The 19,597-nt window shown below is 47.6% G+C and overlaps 1 protein-coding gene across 1 annotated transcript; it reads right to left on the reverse strand.

Annotated features, from left to right (window-relative positions):
* Positions 1 to 17,515: 17,515 nt before the first annotated feature.
* B3GALNT2 (beta-1,3-N-acetylgalactosaminyltransferase 2) lies at positions 17,516 to 19,358 on the reverse strand. The gene has a single exon (XM_083155458.1). The coding sequence runs from the start codon at positions 19,246 to 19,248 to the stop codon at positions 17,857 to 17,859; it is 1,392 nt and encodes a 463-aa protein (XP_083011584.1). The 5' UTR covers positions 19,249 to 19,358; the 3' UTR covers positions 17,516 to 17,856.
* Between the last annotated feature and the right edge of the window lie 239 nt (positions 19,359 to 19,597).

A 19,597-nucleotide genomic window follows, 5' to 3' on the forward strand; every position in this document is an offset into this window, starting at 1 on the left:
CCGAGAGGGGGGGGGGGAGGGTACATTTTACCTGGGCCCGGGCCTATCAGGGGGCCCGGGGCCCGAGAACACATAAAAAACATTTTTTTTTTTTTTTATCTCCAAGTGGTGCGGGTTCCTTGTAGCGGGAGTCGGGACTTGGAGCGTGGGCGGCGGTACATCAAAGGAGAGGCCGCGGTGAGCGGGGGGCTTCTTACTATCACACACTGCACTGTGTGTAGTGTGTTGTGCAGGCAGCGGCATTCCACCGCTGCGGAGCTTCCGTGCAGAGAGACTCTCGCGAGATGATGTCATCATCTCGCAGGTCTCCTGCCTGGATCTGCAGACTGCAGCAGCTGGGACCGGATGCTGCAGCCTGCTTGTGGGAGAGAGTCTGACAACAACAGGAAGGGGAAGGGGAAGGTGCGGTGTGGAGCCGGAGGAGCTCAGAGGCTGAGCTCACTGAACAAGTGCTGAGTCTGACACACTGACACAGAAAACACCCTGTGCACCCAGTCTAAAAACAAGTAGTAAGTACACTTGTCTCCTCTCCTCTGCCTGGCTTAATTTCTATGATGTATTTGTATATATATATATATATATATATAAATATATATATATATATATATATTATATATATATAATCTATATATATATATATATATATTATATATATATATTATATATATATATATATATAGATTATATATATATATATATATTATTTATTATTTATTTATTTATTAACAGTTTCATTATATAGCGCAGCATATTCCGTTGCGCTTTACAATAGCAGACAGTGATACAACAAAACAGTGTATTTACAGACAGTCAAAATGTAGGAGGGCCCTGCTCGCAAGCTTACAATCTATAGGGAAATAGGCATTGATACATAAGGATAGATACTGTATTCTTTATTGCATCGATTTCACCAGAACGCAAGGTTCTATGACTGGTTCTGGTATTTGATAAGCTTGCCTGAAGAGATGAGTCTTCAGGGAACGCTTATAGGTTTGGAGACTGGAGGAGAGTCTTATTGTGCTTGGGAGGGCATTCCACAGAGTGGGTGCAGCACGAAGAAAGTCCTGCAGTCGGGAATGGGAGCGGGTAATGAGTGTGGATGAGAGACGCAGATCTTGGGAGGAGCGTAGAGGTCGTGTTGGATGATATTTTGAGATAAGAGAAGATATGTATGTTGGTGTAGTTTGGTTTATGGCTTTGTGTGTAAGTAGAAGAATTTTGTATTGAATACGGTAGAATACAGGTAACCAATGAAGTGACTGACAGAGTAGCTTTGCAGACGATGAACGTCTGGCTAGGAAGATTAGCCTTGCAGCTGCATTCATAATGGACTGTAGCGGTGAGAGTCTGTATTGGGGAAGGCCAATAAGGAGACTATTGCAATAATCAATGCGTGAGATGATGAGAGCATGGATTAGAGTTTTTGCAGTGTCTTGTGTAAGGTAAGGGCGAATTTTAAATATGTTTTTTAGGTGCATGTGGCATGATTTTGAGACAGATTGAATGTGGGGTACAAAGGAAAGTTCTGAGTCAAGGATAACACCTAGGCAGCGAGCTTGAGAGGTAGGAGTGATTGTCATCTTCTCAACAGTGATAGAGATATCAGGTTGGTAACTACTATTTATTGGCGGAAATATAATTAATTCTGTTTTTGAGATATTAAGTTTGAGGTGGCGAGATGACATCCAGGATGAAACAGCAGAAAGGCATTCAGAGACACGGCTCAATACAGATGGGGACAGGTCCGGGGAGGATAGGTAGAGCTGAGTATCATCCGCATACAGATGATACTGAAATCCAAAAGAGCGGATTAGTTTGCCAAGAGATGAGGTATAGATTGAGAAAAGCAGGGGACCTAAAACTGAACCCTGAGGTACTCCAACTGAAAGAGGTAGCGAAGAGGAGGTAGAATCAGAGAAACGAACACTAAAGGAGCGGTTAGAGAGGTAGGATGAGAACCAATATATATATATTGATTATATATATATATATATATAATCTATATATATACATATATAATCTATATATATACATATATATTCTATATATATATATATATATATATATATATATATATATATACACACACACACATCTCTGTGGCATATGTATAATGGGCATCTCTGTGTGGCATATGTATAATAACTGTTACGGAGCGGGGCATATGTATAATGGGCATCACGGTGTGGGGATATGTATAATGGGCATCACGGTGTGGGGCATATGTATAATGGGCATCACGGTGTGTGGCATATGTATAATGGGCATCACGGTGTGGGGCATATGTTTAATGAGCATCACGGTGTGTGGCATATGTATAATGGAGCATCACGGTGTGGGGCATATGTATAATGGGCATCACGGTGTGTGGCATATGTATAATGAGCATCACGGTGTGGGGCATATGTATAATGGGCATGACGGTGTGGGGCATATGTATAATGGGCATCACGGTGTGGCATATGTATAATGGGCATCACGGTGTGTGGCATATGTATAATGGACATCACGGTGTGGGGCATATGTATAATGGGCATCACGGTGTGTGGCATATGTATAATGGGCATCACGGTGTGTGGCATATGTATAATGGGCATCACGGTGTGTGGCATATGTATAATGGGCATCACGGTGTGTGGCATATGTATAATGGGCATCACGGTGTGTGGCATATGTATAATGGACATCACGGTGTGTGGCATATGTATAATGGGCATCACGGTGTGGGGCATATGTATAATGGACATCACGGTGTGGGGCATATGTATAATGGGCATCACGGTGTGTGGCATATGTATAATGGACATCACGGTGTGGGGCATATGTATAATGGGCATCACGGTGTGGGGCATATGTATAATGGAGCATCACGGTGTGTGGCATATGTATAATGGGCATCACGGTGTGGGGCATATGTATAATGGACATCACGGTGTGGGGCATATGCATAATGGGCATCACGGTCTGTGGTATATGTATAATGGGCATCACGGTCTGTGGTATATGCATAATGGGCATCACGGTCTGTGGTATATGTATAATGGGCATCACGGTGTGGGGCATATGTATAATGGGCATCATGGTGTGTGACATATGTATAATGGGCATCACGGTGTGGGGCATATGTATAATGGACATCACGGTGTGTGGCATATGTATAATGAGCATCACGGTGTGGGGCATATGTATAATGGGCATGACGGTGTGGGGCATATGTATAATGGGCATCACGGTGTGGCATATGTATAATGGGCATCACGGTGTGTGGCATATGTATAATGGACATCACGGTGTGGGGCATATGTATAATGGGCATCACGGTGTGTGGCATATGTATAATGGGCATCACGGTGTGGGGCATATGTATAATGGGCATCACGGTGTGGGGCATATGTATAATGGAGCATCACGGTGTGGGGCATATGTATAATGGGCATCACGGTGTGGGGCATATGTATAATGGGCATCACGGTGTGGGGCATATGTATAATGGGCATCATGGTCTGTGGTATATGTATAATGGGCATCATGGTCTGTGGTATATGCATAATGGGCATCATGGTCTGTGGTATATGTATAATGGGCATCATGGTCTGTGGTATATGTATAATGGGCATCACGGTGTGGGGCATATGTATAATGGGCATCACGGTGTGGGGCATATGTATAATGGGCATCACGGTGTGCGTCATATGTATAATGGACATCACGGTGTGGGGCATATGTATAATGGACATCACGGTGTGCGTCATATGTATAATGGAGCATCACGGTGTGTGGCATATGTATAATGGGCATCACGGTGTGGGGCATATGTATAATGGGCATCACGGTGTGGGGCATATGTATAATGGGCATCACGGTGTGGGGCATATGTATAATGGGCATCACGGTGTGGGGCATATGTATAATGGGCATCACGGTGTGTGGCATATGTATAATGGAGCATCACGGTGTGTGGCATATGTATAATGGGCATCACGGTGTGGGGCATATGTATAATGGGCATCACCGTGTGGGGCATATGTATAATGGACATCACGGTGTGTGGCATATGTATAATGGGCTTGACGGTGTGGGGCATATGTATAATGGGCATCACGGTGTGTGGCATATGTATAATGGGCATCACGGTGTGTGGCACATATATAATCATCATCACACTGTGTGGTATATGTATAATGGGCATCACGGTGTGTGGCAAATATATCATCAGCATCACACTGTGTGGTATATGTATAACGGGCATCTCTGTGAGTGGCATATGTATAATGGGCATCACGGTGTGTGGCATATGTATAATGGGCATCACGGTGTGTGACATATGTATAATGGGCATCACGGTGTGGGGCATATGTATAATGGACATCACGGTGTGTGGCATATGTATAATGGAGCATCACGGTGTGGGGCATATGTATAATGGGCTTGACGGTGTGGGGCATATGTATAACGGGCATCTCTGTGAGTGGCATATGTATAATAAGCGTTACAATGTGGGGCATATGTATAATAAGTGTGACAGAGTGAGGAATTATGTTTTTCTTTTTTTTCTCTCTCCTTTTTTTTAATGTAATGCCCCGCCCCTTTTGTAGCTCCTCCCACATCTCCTCCGCCCACTTTCTGCCCCCGCCCACAGTTCCTGAACCTATTTTCCTACAAAAATAGCACTGCTGTTTCACCCCCCCCCCCCCCCCCCTTCCCCCATGGGGGCCCTGGGAAGTTGTTGTACCGGGGCCCAGGATTTCTCTTGGCAGCCCTGTGTACAGACCACACATATCCTCTCCTATCCAATCACATCCCCACTGTACAGGCCACACATATCCTCTGTCCTATCCAATCACATCACCACTGTACAGACCACACACATCCACTGTCCTATCCAATCACATCCCCACTGTACAGACCACACATATCCTCTGTCCTATCCAATCACATCCCCACTGTACAAACCACACATATCCTCGGTCCTATCCAATCACATCCCCACTGTACAGACCACACATATCCTCTGTCCTATCCAATCACATCCCCACTGTACAGACCACACATATCCTCGGTCCTATCCAATCACATCCCCACTGTACAGACCACACATATCCTCTGTCCTATCCAATCACATCACCACTGTACAGGCCACACATCCACTCTTTCTTTTTCACATTTTCCATCCTCCTGACCACTGGCCAAACTGCTGGGTCACCGTATCTTACAGCATACCAGGAACCTTGCATTCTGGTGGAAATAATGCAATAAAGTATATATATCTTTGTATATAGATTGAAAGCTTGCGAGCAGGGCCCTCATACCTTTGACTGTCAGTGATACAACAAACTGGGTATTTACAGTCTCCTATTGGAATATGCTACGCTCTATATGAAACTTAATAATTAAATAAGGCAACGGGTCTCATTGAAACAACAGAATTTAATAATGCTGTAGTCAAATACATTGGTCCACATATCCTCTGTCCTATCCAATCACATCCCCACTGTACAGATCACACATATCCTCTGTCCTATCCAATCACATCCCCACTGTACAGGCCACACATATCATCTGTCCTATCCAATCACATCCCCACTGTACAGGCCACACATATCCTCTGTCCTATCCAATCACATCCACACTGTACAGGCCACACACATCCTCTGTCCTATCCAATCACATCCCCACTGTACAGGCCACACATATCCTCTCCTATCCAATCACATCCCCACTGTACAGACCACACATATCCTCTGTCCTATCCAATCACATCGCCATTGTACAGGCCACACACATAGTCTGTCCTATCGAATCACATCCCCACTGGACAGGCCACACATATCCTCTCCTATCCAATCACATCCCCACTGTACAGACCACACATATCCTCTGTCCTATCCAATCACATCCCCACTGTACAGACCACACATATCCTCTCCTCTCCAATCACATCCCCACTGTACAGACCACACATATCCTCTGTCCTATCCAATCACATCCCCACTGTACAGACCACACATATCCTCTCCTATCCAATCACATCCCCACTGTACAGACCACACATATCCTCTGTCCTATCCAATCACATCACCACTGTACAGACCACACACATCCACTGTCCTATCCAATCACATCCCCACTGTACAGACCACACATATCCTCTGTCCTATCCAATCACATCCCCACTGTACAGACCACACATATCCTCGGTCCTATCCAATCACATCCCCACTGTACAGACCACACATATCCTCTGTCCTATCCAATCACATCACCACTGTACAGGCCACACATCCACTCTTTCTTTTTCACATTTTCCATCCTCCTGACCACTGGCCAAACTGCTGGGTCACCGTATCTTACAGCACACCAGGAACCTTGCATTCTGGTGGAAATAATGCAATAAAGTATATATATCTTTGTATATAGATTGAAAGCTTGCGAGCAGGGCCCTCATACCTTTGACTGTCAGTGATACAACAAACTGGGTATTTACAGTCTCCTATTGGAATATGCTACGCTCTATATGAAACTTAATAATTAAATAAGGCAACGGGTCTCATTGAAACAACAGAATTTAATAATGCTATAGTCAAATACATTGGTCCATATAGTGTATACTGGGGGTTATAGTGTATACTGGGGGTTATTGTGTATACCGGGGGTTATAGTAAGAAGCCGGCACTTGTGGGTGTTACCGGACTTCTCTGCGGATGCAAGCCGATGTAGAATGTCACTGCCAACACTTGGGATCGCACATAGTCAGCAACATAGCCCGATCCCGCTGGATTACAGTATGTGAATAGTTTGCCGTGCCGAACCATCGGGAACTGGCAAATTGTTCAAAATATCATCTAGTAGTGAGTACCCAGCTTCCATGTTTTATATCGTATTCTCATGCCATCTTGTGGAGAAACATAGGTACTGCATGTGGTCATGGGAAAAACATCCTGAATCGTATCAGTATCACAGCAGGAACATGTTATTTCTGACGTCAATATTGTAGTATTGTGTTATAGATGGGCCTTATCAATAACGCCAAGGCGGTATGAACTGCACTACGCAGGATTGTTATTGTGTAGTGACGTAACACACCTTTGTCACAGTGGTAAGGGAAGTGTCTGGGCTGAATAATACCCCTTACACATCGCACCAATAATGCGGGTCTTTGTGCAGTGTGAGAGGGTCCAGCAACATAACCCGGACTAAATAAAGCGTTAATACTAGTTTGCTGGGCATTGTGTATGGGTAACCCAGGTCCTATTCACACTATAGGGAGGAAGCAGCGTCAGCTCCAAGTGCTACCTTCTTATTTACAGCGTCTTATATAGCGCAGCAGATTCTATTACAGCGTCTTATATAGTGCAGCAGATTCCGTTACAGCGTCTCATATAGCGCAGCAGATTCCGTTACAGCGTCTCATATAGCTCAGCAGATTCGTTACAGCTTCTCATATAGCGCAGCAGATTCCGTTACAGCGTCTCATATAGCGCAGCAGATTCCGTTACAGCGTCTCATATAGCGCAGCAGATTCCGTTACAGCGTCTCATATAGCGCAGCAGATTCCGTTACAGCGTCTCATATAGCGCAGTAGATTCCGTTACAGCGTCTTATATAGTGCAGCAGATTCCGTTACAGCGTCTTATATAGTGCAGCAGATTCCGTTACAGGGTCTTATATAGCGCAGCAGATTCCGTTACAGCGTCTTATATAGTGCAGCAGATTCCGTTACAGGGTCTTATATAGCGCAGCAGATTCCGTTACAGCGTCTTATATAGTGCAGCAGATTCCCTTACAGTGTCTTATATAGCGCAGCAGATTCCGTTACATCGTCTTATATAGCGCAGCAGATTCCGTTACAGCGTCTCATATAGCGCAGTAGATTCCGTTACAGCGTCTTATATAGTGCAGCAGATTCCGTTACAGCGTCTTCTATAGCGCAGCAAATCCCGTTACAGCGTCTCATGTAACGCAGTAGATTCCGTTACAGTGTCTTATATAGCGCAGCAGATTCCGTTACGCCAAAGCCCAGGCTGGTTCAGCCATCTCCGTTCTGTGGGCGCGTGACCCACTCAGAACAGCTTCACAGGACAGGCATAAATTCCTCTGATCCTCATGTTCACATGTAAATTTTGCGTCACATTTTTTGCAATAATTAAACATGTCCAGCGCTCCCGCCTCCATTGCAGCAGAAGTAAACCCCTCAGCCATGTAAAACACAATGCAAAATGACAGGCACCACATAGAGCAATGTATCAGTGTACTTATCTGAGCTGTTATTCCTGTCAGCGATGCAAGCGCTTGTTAGAAGAGACTGGAGTCTGTGTAGTAATCCACCCTGTCAGCTCCGCAGCATGGAGAAAAGGCGCCAAAAACACAGTGCAGGAAGAGACCAAGTCTCAGCTTCAGCGGGGAGACTAGCCTATTTGGAGCTTTCTCCCCCCTCAGCTGCTGCCACTGTTGTCTCTTCTTACTACAGAGTAGTGTTAGGGACTTGTCCTATTGAGGTAACCTGGATGCGGTGGACAAGCCCATACTAATGGCCATCATTATGCTAATAACCTCAAATGCAATATAGCAAGATATTAAAAGGTCTAGCATATATATTTAGTGTGCACCTGCAAACTCCTCCTCCTGCTTGCTGCACTACAAGTCTCAGCAGGTAGCACCTCATATGTCCAGGGTGTGCAGTTTAGGGCCCCTCCCCCTATGTACTATATATTGTGTATTCATACACACTGGAAGGAACTAGAGACGCCTTCCTCCTTAACTAGCACCCCACCCACCTGTCCCAGACTGATTTTAATCAGGTTGGAGTCCCAACATTCAAGACTGCACACCTCAGCTTGGCACTATGAGGGTAAGTCCTACTGTACATATATGCTGAGTGTTGGTCTGTGGGACTGTGTTTGGGGCGCTGGGCTCTTTGGGCTGCTGTTGCTGGGCTGCTCCATAGCATCATATCGTACACTTTCAATCACCCCTTTAGTTTGTTTAATATATATGTAGCACCCTTCACATTTATTATTACTTCTTACCTACTGTAGGTAAGTCCTATCACATATAATTTCCCCTATCCCTTTTACTATCACTTTAATTTCACACTAATGTGATGCCATAGGGTGGTTCTGCTGGGCAGGCCTGGGGGGCCCTGTGCCCTGGACCTGTCCCAGAGTAGTGTTAGGGACTTGTCCTATTGAGGTAACCTGGATGCGGTGGACAAGCCCATACTAATGGCCATTACTATGCTAATAACCTCAAATGCAATATAGCAAGATATTAAAAGGTCTAGCATTTATATTTAGTGTGCACCTGCAAACTCCTCCTCCTGTTTGCTGCACTACAAGTCTCAGCAGGTAGCACCTCATATGTCCAGGGTGTGCAGTTTAGGGCTCCTCCCCCTATGAGCTTTCTCCCCCCTCAGCTGCTGCCACTGTAGTCTCTTCTTACCTCCGTGTGTCTCCCTTCATATGGGACCACTTGGAGTTGTCCGGCAGCACCAGACTCCTGTAAGAGACTTCAACTCCCTGGCGGGATTTCAGTCTTTAAGCCGTTCCAAGATGGCGGCCGCCATCACGGGGAGTCCGTCCGCCAAGATTGTGTTTTGTAAGGAGCAGGTTAGGACACCGCCGGGGCCCAGGAAAACCTCTATTGATGAGAGGTTAAGCGCTGTACAGAGGGAGTACAAAAAAGTGTCCCTCTGCACACAGAGAGCTGACAGGACGCGCTTCTGTCAGCATCTGCGGCACTCTCTATGATGTAACACACTGGAAAACCTGCTCTAAAGCTAGTGCATTAATAAAATAATAAAAACCTAACTATCTTTAGCAAAAATCCAAAGAAAATACTGCGAAGCATAGCACCGACCCCTGTGGGCACCTAAAACTAACTGAAGCATTATGGGATGCAGTAGGGAGGAGCCTGCTCCCAAAGACTTTGAAGCATAGGTGCCTGGCTCCTGCGGACCCTCCTACATCCCATCGTGAGCTGTGTCACCGGACTAGAGAAATAAAATGTACTTACTACAGTGTCTTATATGGCGCAGCAGATTCCGTTACAGCATCTTATATAGCGCAGCAGATTCCGTTACAGCGTCTTATATAGTGCAGCAGATTCCGTTACAGCGTCTTATATAGCGCAGCAGATTCCGTTACAGGGTCTTATATAGCGCAGCAGATTCCGTTACAGCGTCTTATATGGCGCAGCAGATTCCGTTACAGCGTCTTATATGGCGCAGCAGATTCCGTTACAGCGTCTTATATGGCGCAGCAGATTCCGTTACAGCGTCTTATATGGCTCAGCAGATTCCGTTACAGCGTCTTATATGGCTCAGCAGATTCCGTTACAGCGTCTTATATGGCTCAGCAGATTCCGTTACAGCGTCTTATATGGCGCAGCAGATTCCGTTACAGCGTCTTATATGGCGCAGCAGATTCCGTTACAGCGTCTTATATGGCGCAGCAGATTCCGTTACAGCGTCTTATATGGCGCAGCAGATTCCGTTACAGCGTCTTATATGGCGCAGCAGATTCCGTTACAGCGTCTTATATGGCGCAGCAGATTCCGTTACAGCGTCTTATATAGCGCAGCAGATTCCGTTACAGTGTATTATATAGCGCAGCAGATTCCGTTACAGCATCTTATATGGCGCAGCAGATTCCGTTACAGCGTCTTATATAGCGCAGCAGATTCCGTTACAGCGTCTTATATAGCGCAGCAGATTCCGTTACAGTGTCTTATATAGCAGCAGATTCCGTTACAGCGTCTAATACAGCGCAGCAGATTCCGTTACAGCGTCTTATATGGCGCAGCAGATTCCGTTACAGTGTCTTATATGGCGCAGCAGATTCCGTTACAGCGTCTTATATAGCGCAGCAGATTCCGTTACAGGGTCTTATATAGCGCAGCAGATTCCGTTACAGTGTCTTATATAGTGCAGCAGATTCCGTTACAGCGTCTTATATAGTGCAGCAGATTCCGTTGATCTTTACAATCGGAAACAGTGATTAAACAAACTGAGTAGATACAGACATGGAGGTAGGAGGGCCCTGCTCGCAAGCTTACAATCTATGGGGATAATAGGAGGGATACATAAGGATAGAATTCCATAGCATGGCAGTCACACCAGATTACAAGACAGTCCTGGTGGGATACAATTAGATATAAATGCTACTGGAGGTTGTGTGGGGCTCCCTCGCCCCCAATGTCAAACTGCCGCTCTAACCCCCGATGACATCAGCGTCCCAGCTTATTGCCGAGTCACTGTGGGAAGCTTCACCCCACAAATTCTGGGTCGCTCCCGGGACCCAAAATCCCAGGTGCAACCAGGCATTTGCAATGTGAATGGGGCATAAAAACACCCAGCCAGTACCCAGCCAACAAGTGGGGGGCAGTGCAAGGGCTGGCTATCCAGAGTCCAGCCAGGGGGCAGTGCAAGCCGCTGTGTGACGGACTCCACCGGCATGCGCGGCCGCTGTGGGACGGACTCCACCTGCATGCGCGGCCGCTGTGGGACGGACTCCACCTGCATGCGCGGCCGCTGTGGGACGGACTCCACCTGCATGCGCGGCCGCTGTGGGACGGACTCCACCTGCATGCGCGGCCGCTGTGGGACGGACTCCACCTGCATGCGCGGCCGCTGTGGGACGGACTCCACCAGCATGCGCGGCAGCTGTGGGATGGACTCCACCTGCATGCGCGGCAGCTGTGGGATGGACTCCACCTGCATGCGCGGCAGCTGTGGGACGGACTCCACCTGCATGCGCTGTCTGTGTGTGTTCTCTTCAATTCTCCCGTCCCCGTGAGTCGATATGTGGAAAAAGGAAAAGAACACAATGTGTAGAACTGTATTTATACTTCAAAACATACAAGGGAAATGGAAATAGAACGTACCACACTCACAATAGGAGTGTGTATTTCAAATACGTAAAGGTATCTTTTTTCCTCAATGATAGTATAGCCTTCACCAAGTCCACCCTGGTGTTCAATGGAAATAGATTGGGCGTACGTTTTCACTCACAAAATAAAGATGTTATAAAACATATAAAGGTTTCTTTTTGAGGCAAGCGTACCAATAACTCACAATTGGCAGGAATTTTCAAAGCACATCTGGGTTTCTTTTGCTTGAAAAAAATTTATTTTATTGCCAAAAATTTTTTTTTTAAAAATACACTTAGACCATAGGTACACTGTAAAATATTCCAAAGGTGGGTGATAGATGTTGATTAAGACTCACACTAGATGACACCAATAAACTCTCCGGATAAGCTTAGAGATGATGGTGAGTAAACACCCGGTACCTTTGTTTAAATGTCCAGCATAGAATGGTCCAAAAGTTTAAAAAGGAGGTTGTGCAGATCCAGAAAGCCAGCCAACGCGTTTCGATTTAGAATCTTTTTCAAGGCTTGTCTCTGAAGTGCACTGCAATCATATTTATACCATAAACCAGGAAATGGATACTCCAGGAAGGGGAGGGGTCACAATAAACCCAGTCAGATAAAAACACATCAAAACAGTATATCAATATAAATAATGTGAAGCTTGTTCATACTGGATGACTACAATTGGTTAAAAAGTGTGAAAAAACGAGTGAAAAATAGAAAAACGGGCGTGCGTTCCACATGCCTGGAACGCACGAATTTCCGGGGTAAATATCATAATTATATGTTTCTAAGATGGCGCTAGATGCAGGGGCGTAAATAGGGCGGAGAAACAACCCAAACATATCAAACATATAGCCTAGATGACGGCCAGGGGGAGTGACGGTGGGCGGGAGGTTGGAGCCTACAACGCGCTCGGAGAGCGCGTTGTAGGCTCCAACCTCCCGCCCACCGTCACTCCCCCTGGCCGTCATCTAGGCTATATGTTTGATATGTTTGGGTTGTTTCTCCGCCCTATTTACGCCCCTGCATCTAGCGCCATCTTAGAAACATATAATTATGATATTTACCCCGGAAATTCGTGCGTTCCAGGCATGTGGAACGCACGCCCGTTTTTCTATTTTTCACTCGTTTTTTCACACTTTTTAACCAATTGTAGTCATCCAGTATGAACAAGCTTCACATTATTTATATTGATATACTGTTTTGATGTGTTTTTATCTGACTGGGTTTATTGTGACCCCTCCCCTTCCTGGAGTATCCATTTCCTGGTTTATGGTATAAATATGATTGCAGTGCACTTCAGAGACAAGCCTTGAAAAAGATTCTAAATCGAAACGCGTTGGCTGGCTTTCTGGATCTGCACAACCTCCTTTTTAAACTTTTGGACCATTCTATGCTGGACATTTAAACAAAGGTACCGGGTGTTTACTCACCATCATCTCTAAGCTTATCCGGAGAGTTTATTGGTGTCATCTAGTGTGAGTCTTAATCAACATCTATCACCCACCTTTGGAATATTTTACAGTGTACCTATGGTCTAAGTGTATTTTTAAAAAAAATAAAAAAAAAATTTTTGGCAATAAAATAAATTTTTTTCAAGCAAAAGAAACCCAGATGTGCTTTGAAAATTCCTGCCAATTGTGAGTTATTGGTACGCTTGCCTCAAAAAGAAACCTTTATATGTTTTATAACATCTTTATTTTGTGAGTGAAAACGTACGCCCAATCTATTTCCATTGAACACCAGGGTGGACTTGGTGAAGGCTATACTATCATTGAGGAAAAAAGATACCTTTACGTATTTGAAATACACACTCCTATTGTGAGTGTGGTACGTTCTATTTCCATTTCCCTTGTATGTTTTGAAGTATAAATACAGTTCTACACATTGTGTTCTTTTCCTTTTTCCACATATCGACTCACGGGGACGGGAGAATTGAAGAGAACACACACAGACAGCGCTTGAATATATCCTTATCCCTGTTTTATTTATCATTGTTTTACTTGTTTTGGTTGAACAAGTCCTAGGTTATATTGAGCTGCTCTTCTGTTTTCTTTTGCGCCTTGGAAACCTCCAGTATTTTATACTACATATTCCACCTGCATGCGCGGCCGCTATGGTAATAGTTACAGTAACTACAAGGGAGGCTGCTTTTGTGAGTTCATGTGTGTGCCTGGAGGCAAGGTCTGTATGAGCGCTTGTGTGTGCCTGGAGGCAAGGTCTGTATGAGCGCATGTGTGTGTCTGGAGGCAAGGTCTGTATGAGCGCATGTGTGTGCCTGGAGGCAAGGTCTGTATGAGCGCATGTGTGTGCCTGAAGGCAAGGTCTGTATGAGCGCATGTGTGTGCCTGGAGGCAAGGTCTGTATGAGCGCATGTGTGTGCCTGGAGGCAAGGTCTGTATGAGCGCATGTGTGTGCCTGGAGGCAAGGTCTGTATGAGCGCATGTGTGTGCCTGGAGGCAAGGTCTGTATGAGCGCATGTGTGTGTCTGGAGGCAAGGTCTGTATGAGCGCATGTGTGTGCCTGGAGGCAAGGTCTGTATGAGCGCATGTGTGTGCCTGGAGGCAAGGTCTGTATGAGCGCATGTGTGTGCCTGGAGGCAAGGTCTGTATGAGCGCATGTGTGTGCCTGGAGGCAAGGTCTGTATGAGCGCATGTGTGTGTCTGGAGGCAAGGTCTGTATGAGCGCATGTGTGTGTCTGGAGGCAAGGTCTGTATGAGCGCATGTGTGTCTGGAGGCAAGGTCTGTATGAGCGCATGTGTGTGTCTGGAGGCAAGGTCTGTATGAGCGCATGTGTGTGTCTGGAGGCAAGGTCTGTATGAGCGCATGTGTGTGTCTGGAGGCAAGGTCTGTATGAGCGCATGTGTGTGTCTGGAGGCAAGGTCTGTATGAGCGCATGTGTGTGTCTGGAGGCAAGGTCTTTATGAGCGCATGTGTGTGCCTGGAGGCAAGGTCTGTATGAGCGCATGTGTGTGCCTGGAGGCAAGGTCTTTATGAGCGCATGTGTGTGCCTGGAGGCAAGGTCTGTATGAGCGCATGTGTGTGCCTGGAGGCAAGGTCTTTATGAGCGCATGTGTGTGCCTGGAGGCAAGGTCTGTATGAGCGCATGTGTGTGCCTGGAGGCAAGGTCTGTATGAGCGCATGTGTGTGCCTGGAGGCAAGGTCTGTATGAGCGCATGTGTGTGCCTGGAGGCAAGGTCTGTATGAGCGTATGTGTGTGTCTGGAGGCAAGGTCTGTATGAGCGCATGTGTGTGTCTGGAGGCAAGGTCTGTATGAGCGCATGTGTGTGTCTGGAGACAAGGTCTGTATGAGCGCATGTGTGTGTCTGGAGGCAAGGTCTGTATGAGCGCATGTGTGCAAGACGTAAGGCCCGAGTGTTTGTAAAAGAGGCATGGCACTGTGCCAGCTTAGTAGTAGTAGTACGTTTATTTATAAGGCGCCGCAAAGTGTCCGCAGCGCCGTACATAGCAAACAAAAAACAAATTACAAGGTAACGTACAGGGTGTGTTGAAAAATACTGTATAAATAGGGGTATAGCTGGTATAGCTTACATCAATGACACACAGCACTGATACAATGTAGAGCATAGTGCCAACACACACACCACTGCAACAACCTGGAGCACATCACTACACACAAAAACACTGCAATAACCACATACACACCACAACAGCAACCTAGAGCACATCACCACATGCACACACAACTGCAAAATCATAGAACACATAACCACACACACACAATCTGCAGCAACCTGGATCACAGCTCCCACATTCAGCACTGCCCACTGCTGTGTAACTGAGGTGGAGGAATATGTGACATCACACTCATACTGTCTTACTCTACAAGCGCTTTATCTGTCCAGCAGTGCTCAGTGTAATGGTCAATGTTTGTACCATACTGCACTATGGAATATGCCGGCGCTACATAAGTAAATGGCAATAATCTCATTGCAACACAAACTGTGCCGGCTCTGGTTTTCTACTCAAGATGCTAGAAGTCAGCTACTATATAACAGGATTCTGGAAGGGACATAAGTAATTACTAAGCTTAGGGGGTGCCCCAGCATTACAGTATAAGCACTTTGGTGACACACACAAGGGGCGGGATGTATTAAAATACATTGCCCCCCTTCGCCGGATACGTACTATCATATGCGGCTGGCATCGCGATGTGGTGACGGAGCCCCCCCGCGATACCTGTACACCGGTGTGCGGGGGGTCTCCGTCACCTGCCTGCTGCCTGGGGTCGGCGAGGCGGTGGTTTTGCGTCGGAGGCGGCGAAAAGAAGCCCATAGGCTTCTATAGGGTATCGCCACCCAAAGGTGGCGATACCCTTCAATGCGTTATCAGTTTTTGATACATTGGAAAATGCGGGAAAACCGGGGTTTTACCGCATTTTCCGTTTGATACATCTCGCCCAAGGTGTCCGATTAGCCCAATCATTTTTAAGCTTATATCTAGATTTTAGCTTAATATCGAGTACTAGAATACTATATTATGTTCTGCGATTGGGTGATAACATGGGAAGTTAGAGCGGTTCCTGAACCCATGTGATCACGACGGTTGCCATCCTATGAACCCTGATCCCAGCACTTATAGGGTATAGTGTTCATTCTAGCACCCGCTATCTTTGAAAACCCATGCAGTTCCTCTACCTTGCCTGGGGTGTCGCTGTCTGCTGTGGTGTTTCTAGCACAGATCTGGCTTGAATATCAGTGCTGATATACAGACCACCTCTGCTAGAAGCCCTACAGCACACAGCGACACCCCAGGCAGGGAAGAGGAACTGCATGGGTTTTCAAAGATAGCGGGTGCTAGAATGAACACTAGGGTATTGATGCTAAGTGGAATACTCTGTAAATGCTATAATTGTGGGATTAGTTACTCCATATTGAGGCCGGAAGGGTAGACCTACACTGGCTCTCCTTCCACATACACAGCCATCCCCTTCCTTTCTCCCACCCGCCCTCTACATCCCACAAACTGGATCCTTTTGGCCCTAGCGCTCCCATCTCTGGAATTATTAATCATTAAACCCACCCATCTTTCAGCCTAACCTTTTAATCCTCGCTTCTACCCATCTGTGTCTGCACCTCCCTTCCCTTCACAATGTAAGTTCGCACGAGCAGGGCCCTCATCTGCTTTTGCCTCTCTTAGGGAGGTTTTCCATTCTGGATGATATATCTGCCAGGGAGAAAGATTAGGTGGCACTTACATTCAACCTATTCAATGTTAAGTCCGTTTTCCTTGGATCGGTGAAAACAGCCGTAGATTCAACAATGCAGATTGGACTCTGCATGAAGGGGGGAAATGGCCCGACTCATGGCTGATATTTCTGCCTGTCTGCAATATTGGCAAACACTGACTGCTCCCTTAGACTCTGCCATGCTAACAGTTACCGTGTCCTGTCCCCTGATAACTATCTTTGAACTTGTCGTACAGTCACTGTTTTCTTGTGCTGCTCATTTAGGTTTTCTGTTAGGTGCTGAGGGATAAGTACAGTACATACACTAACTGCAAAATGACCTCACACTGCTATAATTCTGTGTCCAATGTTCCCTGTTATCAGCTGCACAGGAGGGATCTCCTGCATAGTGCAAAACAGAAAACCAACAAAGTGATGCTCAGATGGGAAAACATCATTACAGAAAAGATACATTTTAATAATACCTATACATTAGACATTATAAAATAGAGTCTGTAAATGGTTTATTGCATGGAGGGTCCCCCCCCTCCCCATTCACTGTCCTCCTTCTCCATGAGGTGCATCCATAAACTGAATTCCTAATAAATACCCCCCTTAACAATTAAGTATCACACCATGTATCCACCACCTCGTTACCTGCCGGGGGGATTCCTCTACACATGGGCATAATATGGGGCTGCCTCTGATTAGCATAGAGAGTAGTGAGGAAGCGGCCAGCAGGACAGGCGCCATGGGTACAATGCCCCTCTATGTATGTTGGAGGAGTCATCTCTTTGGTCATGTGTTGGCACATGTGCAGGGGTTTCCACAGTGCTCCTTCTGCTGCCAGAGCTCAGATAGCTCCTTGGACGAGTACTGGGGGGAGGAGAGCATGGCGCCCTCACATGTTTTCTCACACAGCCACCTGTCATCCTGATAGCGACGGGGGCCGATGGCAGACATCCAGATGCCCATACTCACATCTTCCCCCTGGTAGGATTTCAGGCTGTCGGCGTTGGTGGCGAGCCACTGGGCGATGTCCTGAGATATAACATATCCTGAGCCACAGGCGAAGGCTGGGTACGCGGGGCTCAGGTAGTCCAGTTCCTGCCACTTCCCCGTCCTGTCCACAGCCCAATTCAGCCGGAAGTTACCCCACCAAGCATTGGGCCCCATCAGCCTCTTATCCCGGAGGGCCTGAAAGATGTTGTCCAGGTCCACGAAACAGTCATCGTCCGTCTTTAGCAGGAAGTCGAAATCCATGGAGCCCAACAACCAGCGGTAGAAGAGCAACAGTTTCCGAGGTAAGTTGCGGTAGGTGTCCACCACGTCCACAAAGACAATGTCGCTGTGGGCGTGGCTCTCCTCCTGCAGGGCAACCTCCTCAGCCTCCAGCATAGCCCGATAATGGGCCTGGCGCTGAGGTCGGTCCTGGAGGTGGCGGATCAGGGTCTCCCCATCGTGGATGGTGTAGGTGAAGCCGCCAGCCACACCCTCGGCACCCTGGGAAAAGTCATAGGGCAGGAGCCCCTCCCCCGCGGTGCACAGGCGAAGCACCCCTCCACCGCTGTTCAGGGTGACTCTGTGCGCGGCCCACATGGGCAGCCCCTCCGGGTCCTGGCTGTCCCAGCGCACCGTGCCGTGGAAGCCCTCGGGCAGGATGAACTGTTCCACCGACTTGTAGCAGAGGCCGGGCGCGCTGCGGGGAGCCCCGGGGCTGAGCGGGGTGAAGCGGGCTCCGCACAGAGGCTCCTCATGCTCGGCCTGGAAGAGGCGGACGCTGATGTTGCGGGAGTTGCCCGGGCACCAGGCCCCCAGCCGGGTGATGACAATGGGGTGCAGCACCCGGAACGTGACGCTGAGCTGCCGGTGCGCGGAGCGGGCGGGTGCGGAGCCGCTGAGGGCCTCGATCTCCCGGTGCAGGGCGGGGGAGCTGATGTTGAGTGGCCGGCAGGAGTAGGGATCCTCCCGGTCACCGGGCGGCAGGGCGCAGGCCTCGGAGCCGATGATAAAGCGGAGCGGCGCCCGCTGGGTGGCGGAGCCCCAGGTGGTCCGGATGGCGTCCCGGAGCGGCCGGTGGTGCCGAGCGGAGAGGACCCCGATGACCAGCGGGTAACGCGGGGGGCGGAGCCAGAGCCGGAGCAGCAGCCCGAGGACGCAGGGGCACAGCAGCAGCAGCGGGCGCCGCATCCCCGGGATTTCCGCTCACATCATGCCCGGATACGGCAACTTCCGATCACATGACGTCCAAGCCTCTCAGCAACTTCCGGTCACATGACGTCCCGGCCTCTCGGCAACTTCCGGTCACATGACGTCCCGGCTCGCAGAAACGTCCGGCCACATCTCTCTCCTACTCCTTCAAGTAACATCCGGTCACATGCTCTGGTTGGGTCTAAATCCACTACTATGCTCTGACCTGAACAGGATGTGACGTCATATGAGGGCGGAAGTTGTGTTTGCCTTCACACTGGGATGGCTATCGTTGCCTTTACATCGATGGTTGCCATCGATGGCAAAAGATCAACTTCACATCGATGGT

The sequence above is a fragment of the Crinia signifera genome, chromosome 1 (assembly GCF_055691185.1).
Source record: "Crinia signifera chromosome 1, ASM5569118v1, whole genome shotgun sequence".
NCBI lineage: Eukaryota > Metazoa > Chordata > Amphibia > Anura > Myobatrachidae > Crinia > Crinia signifera.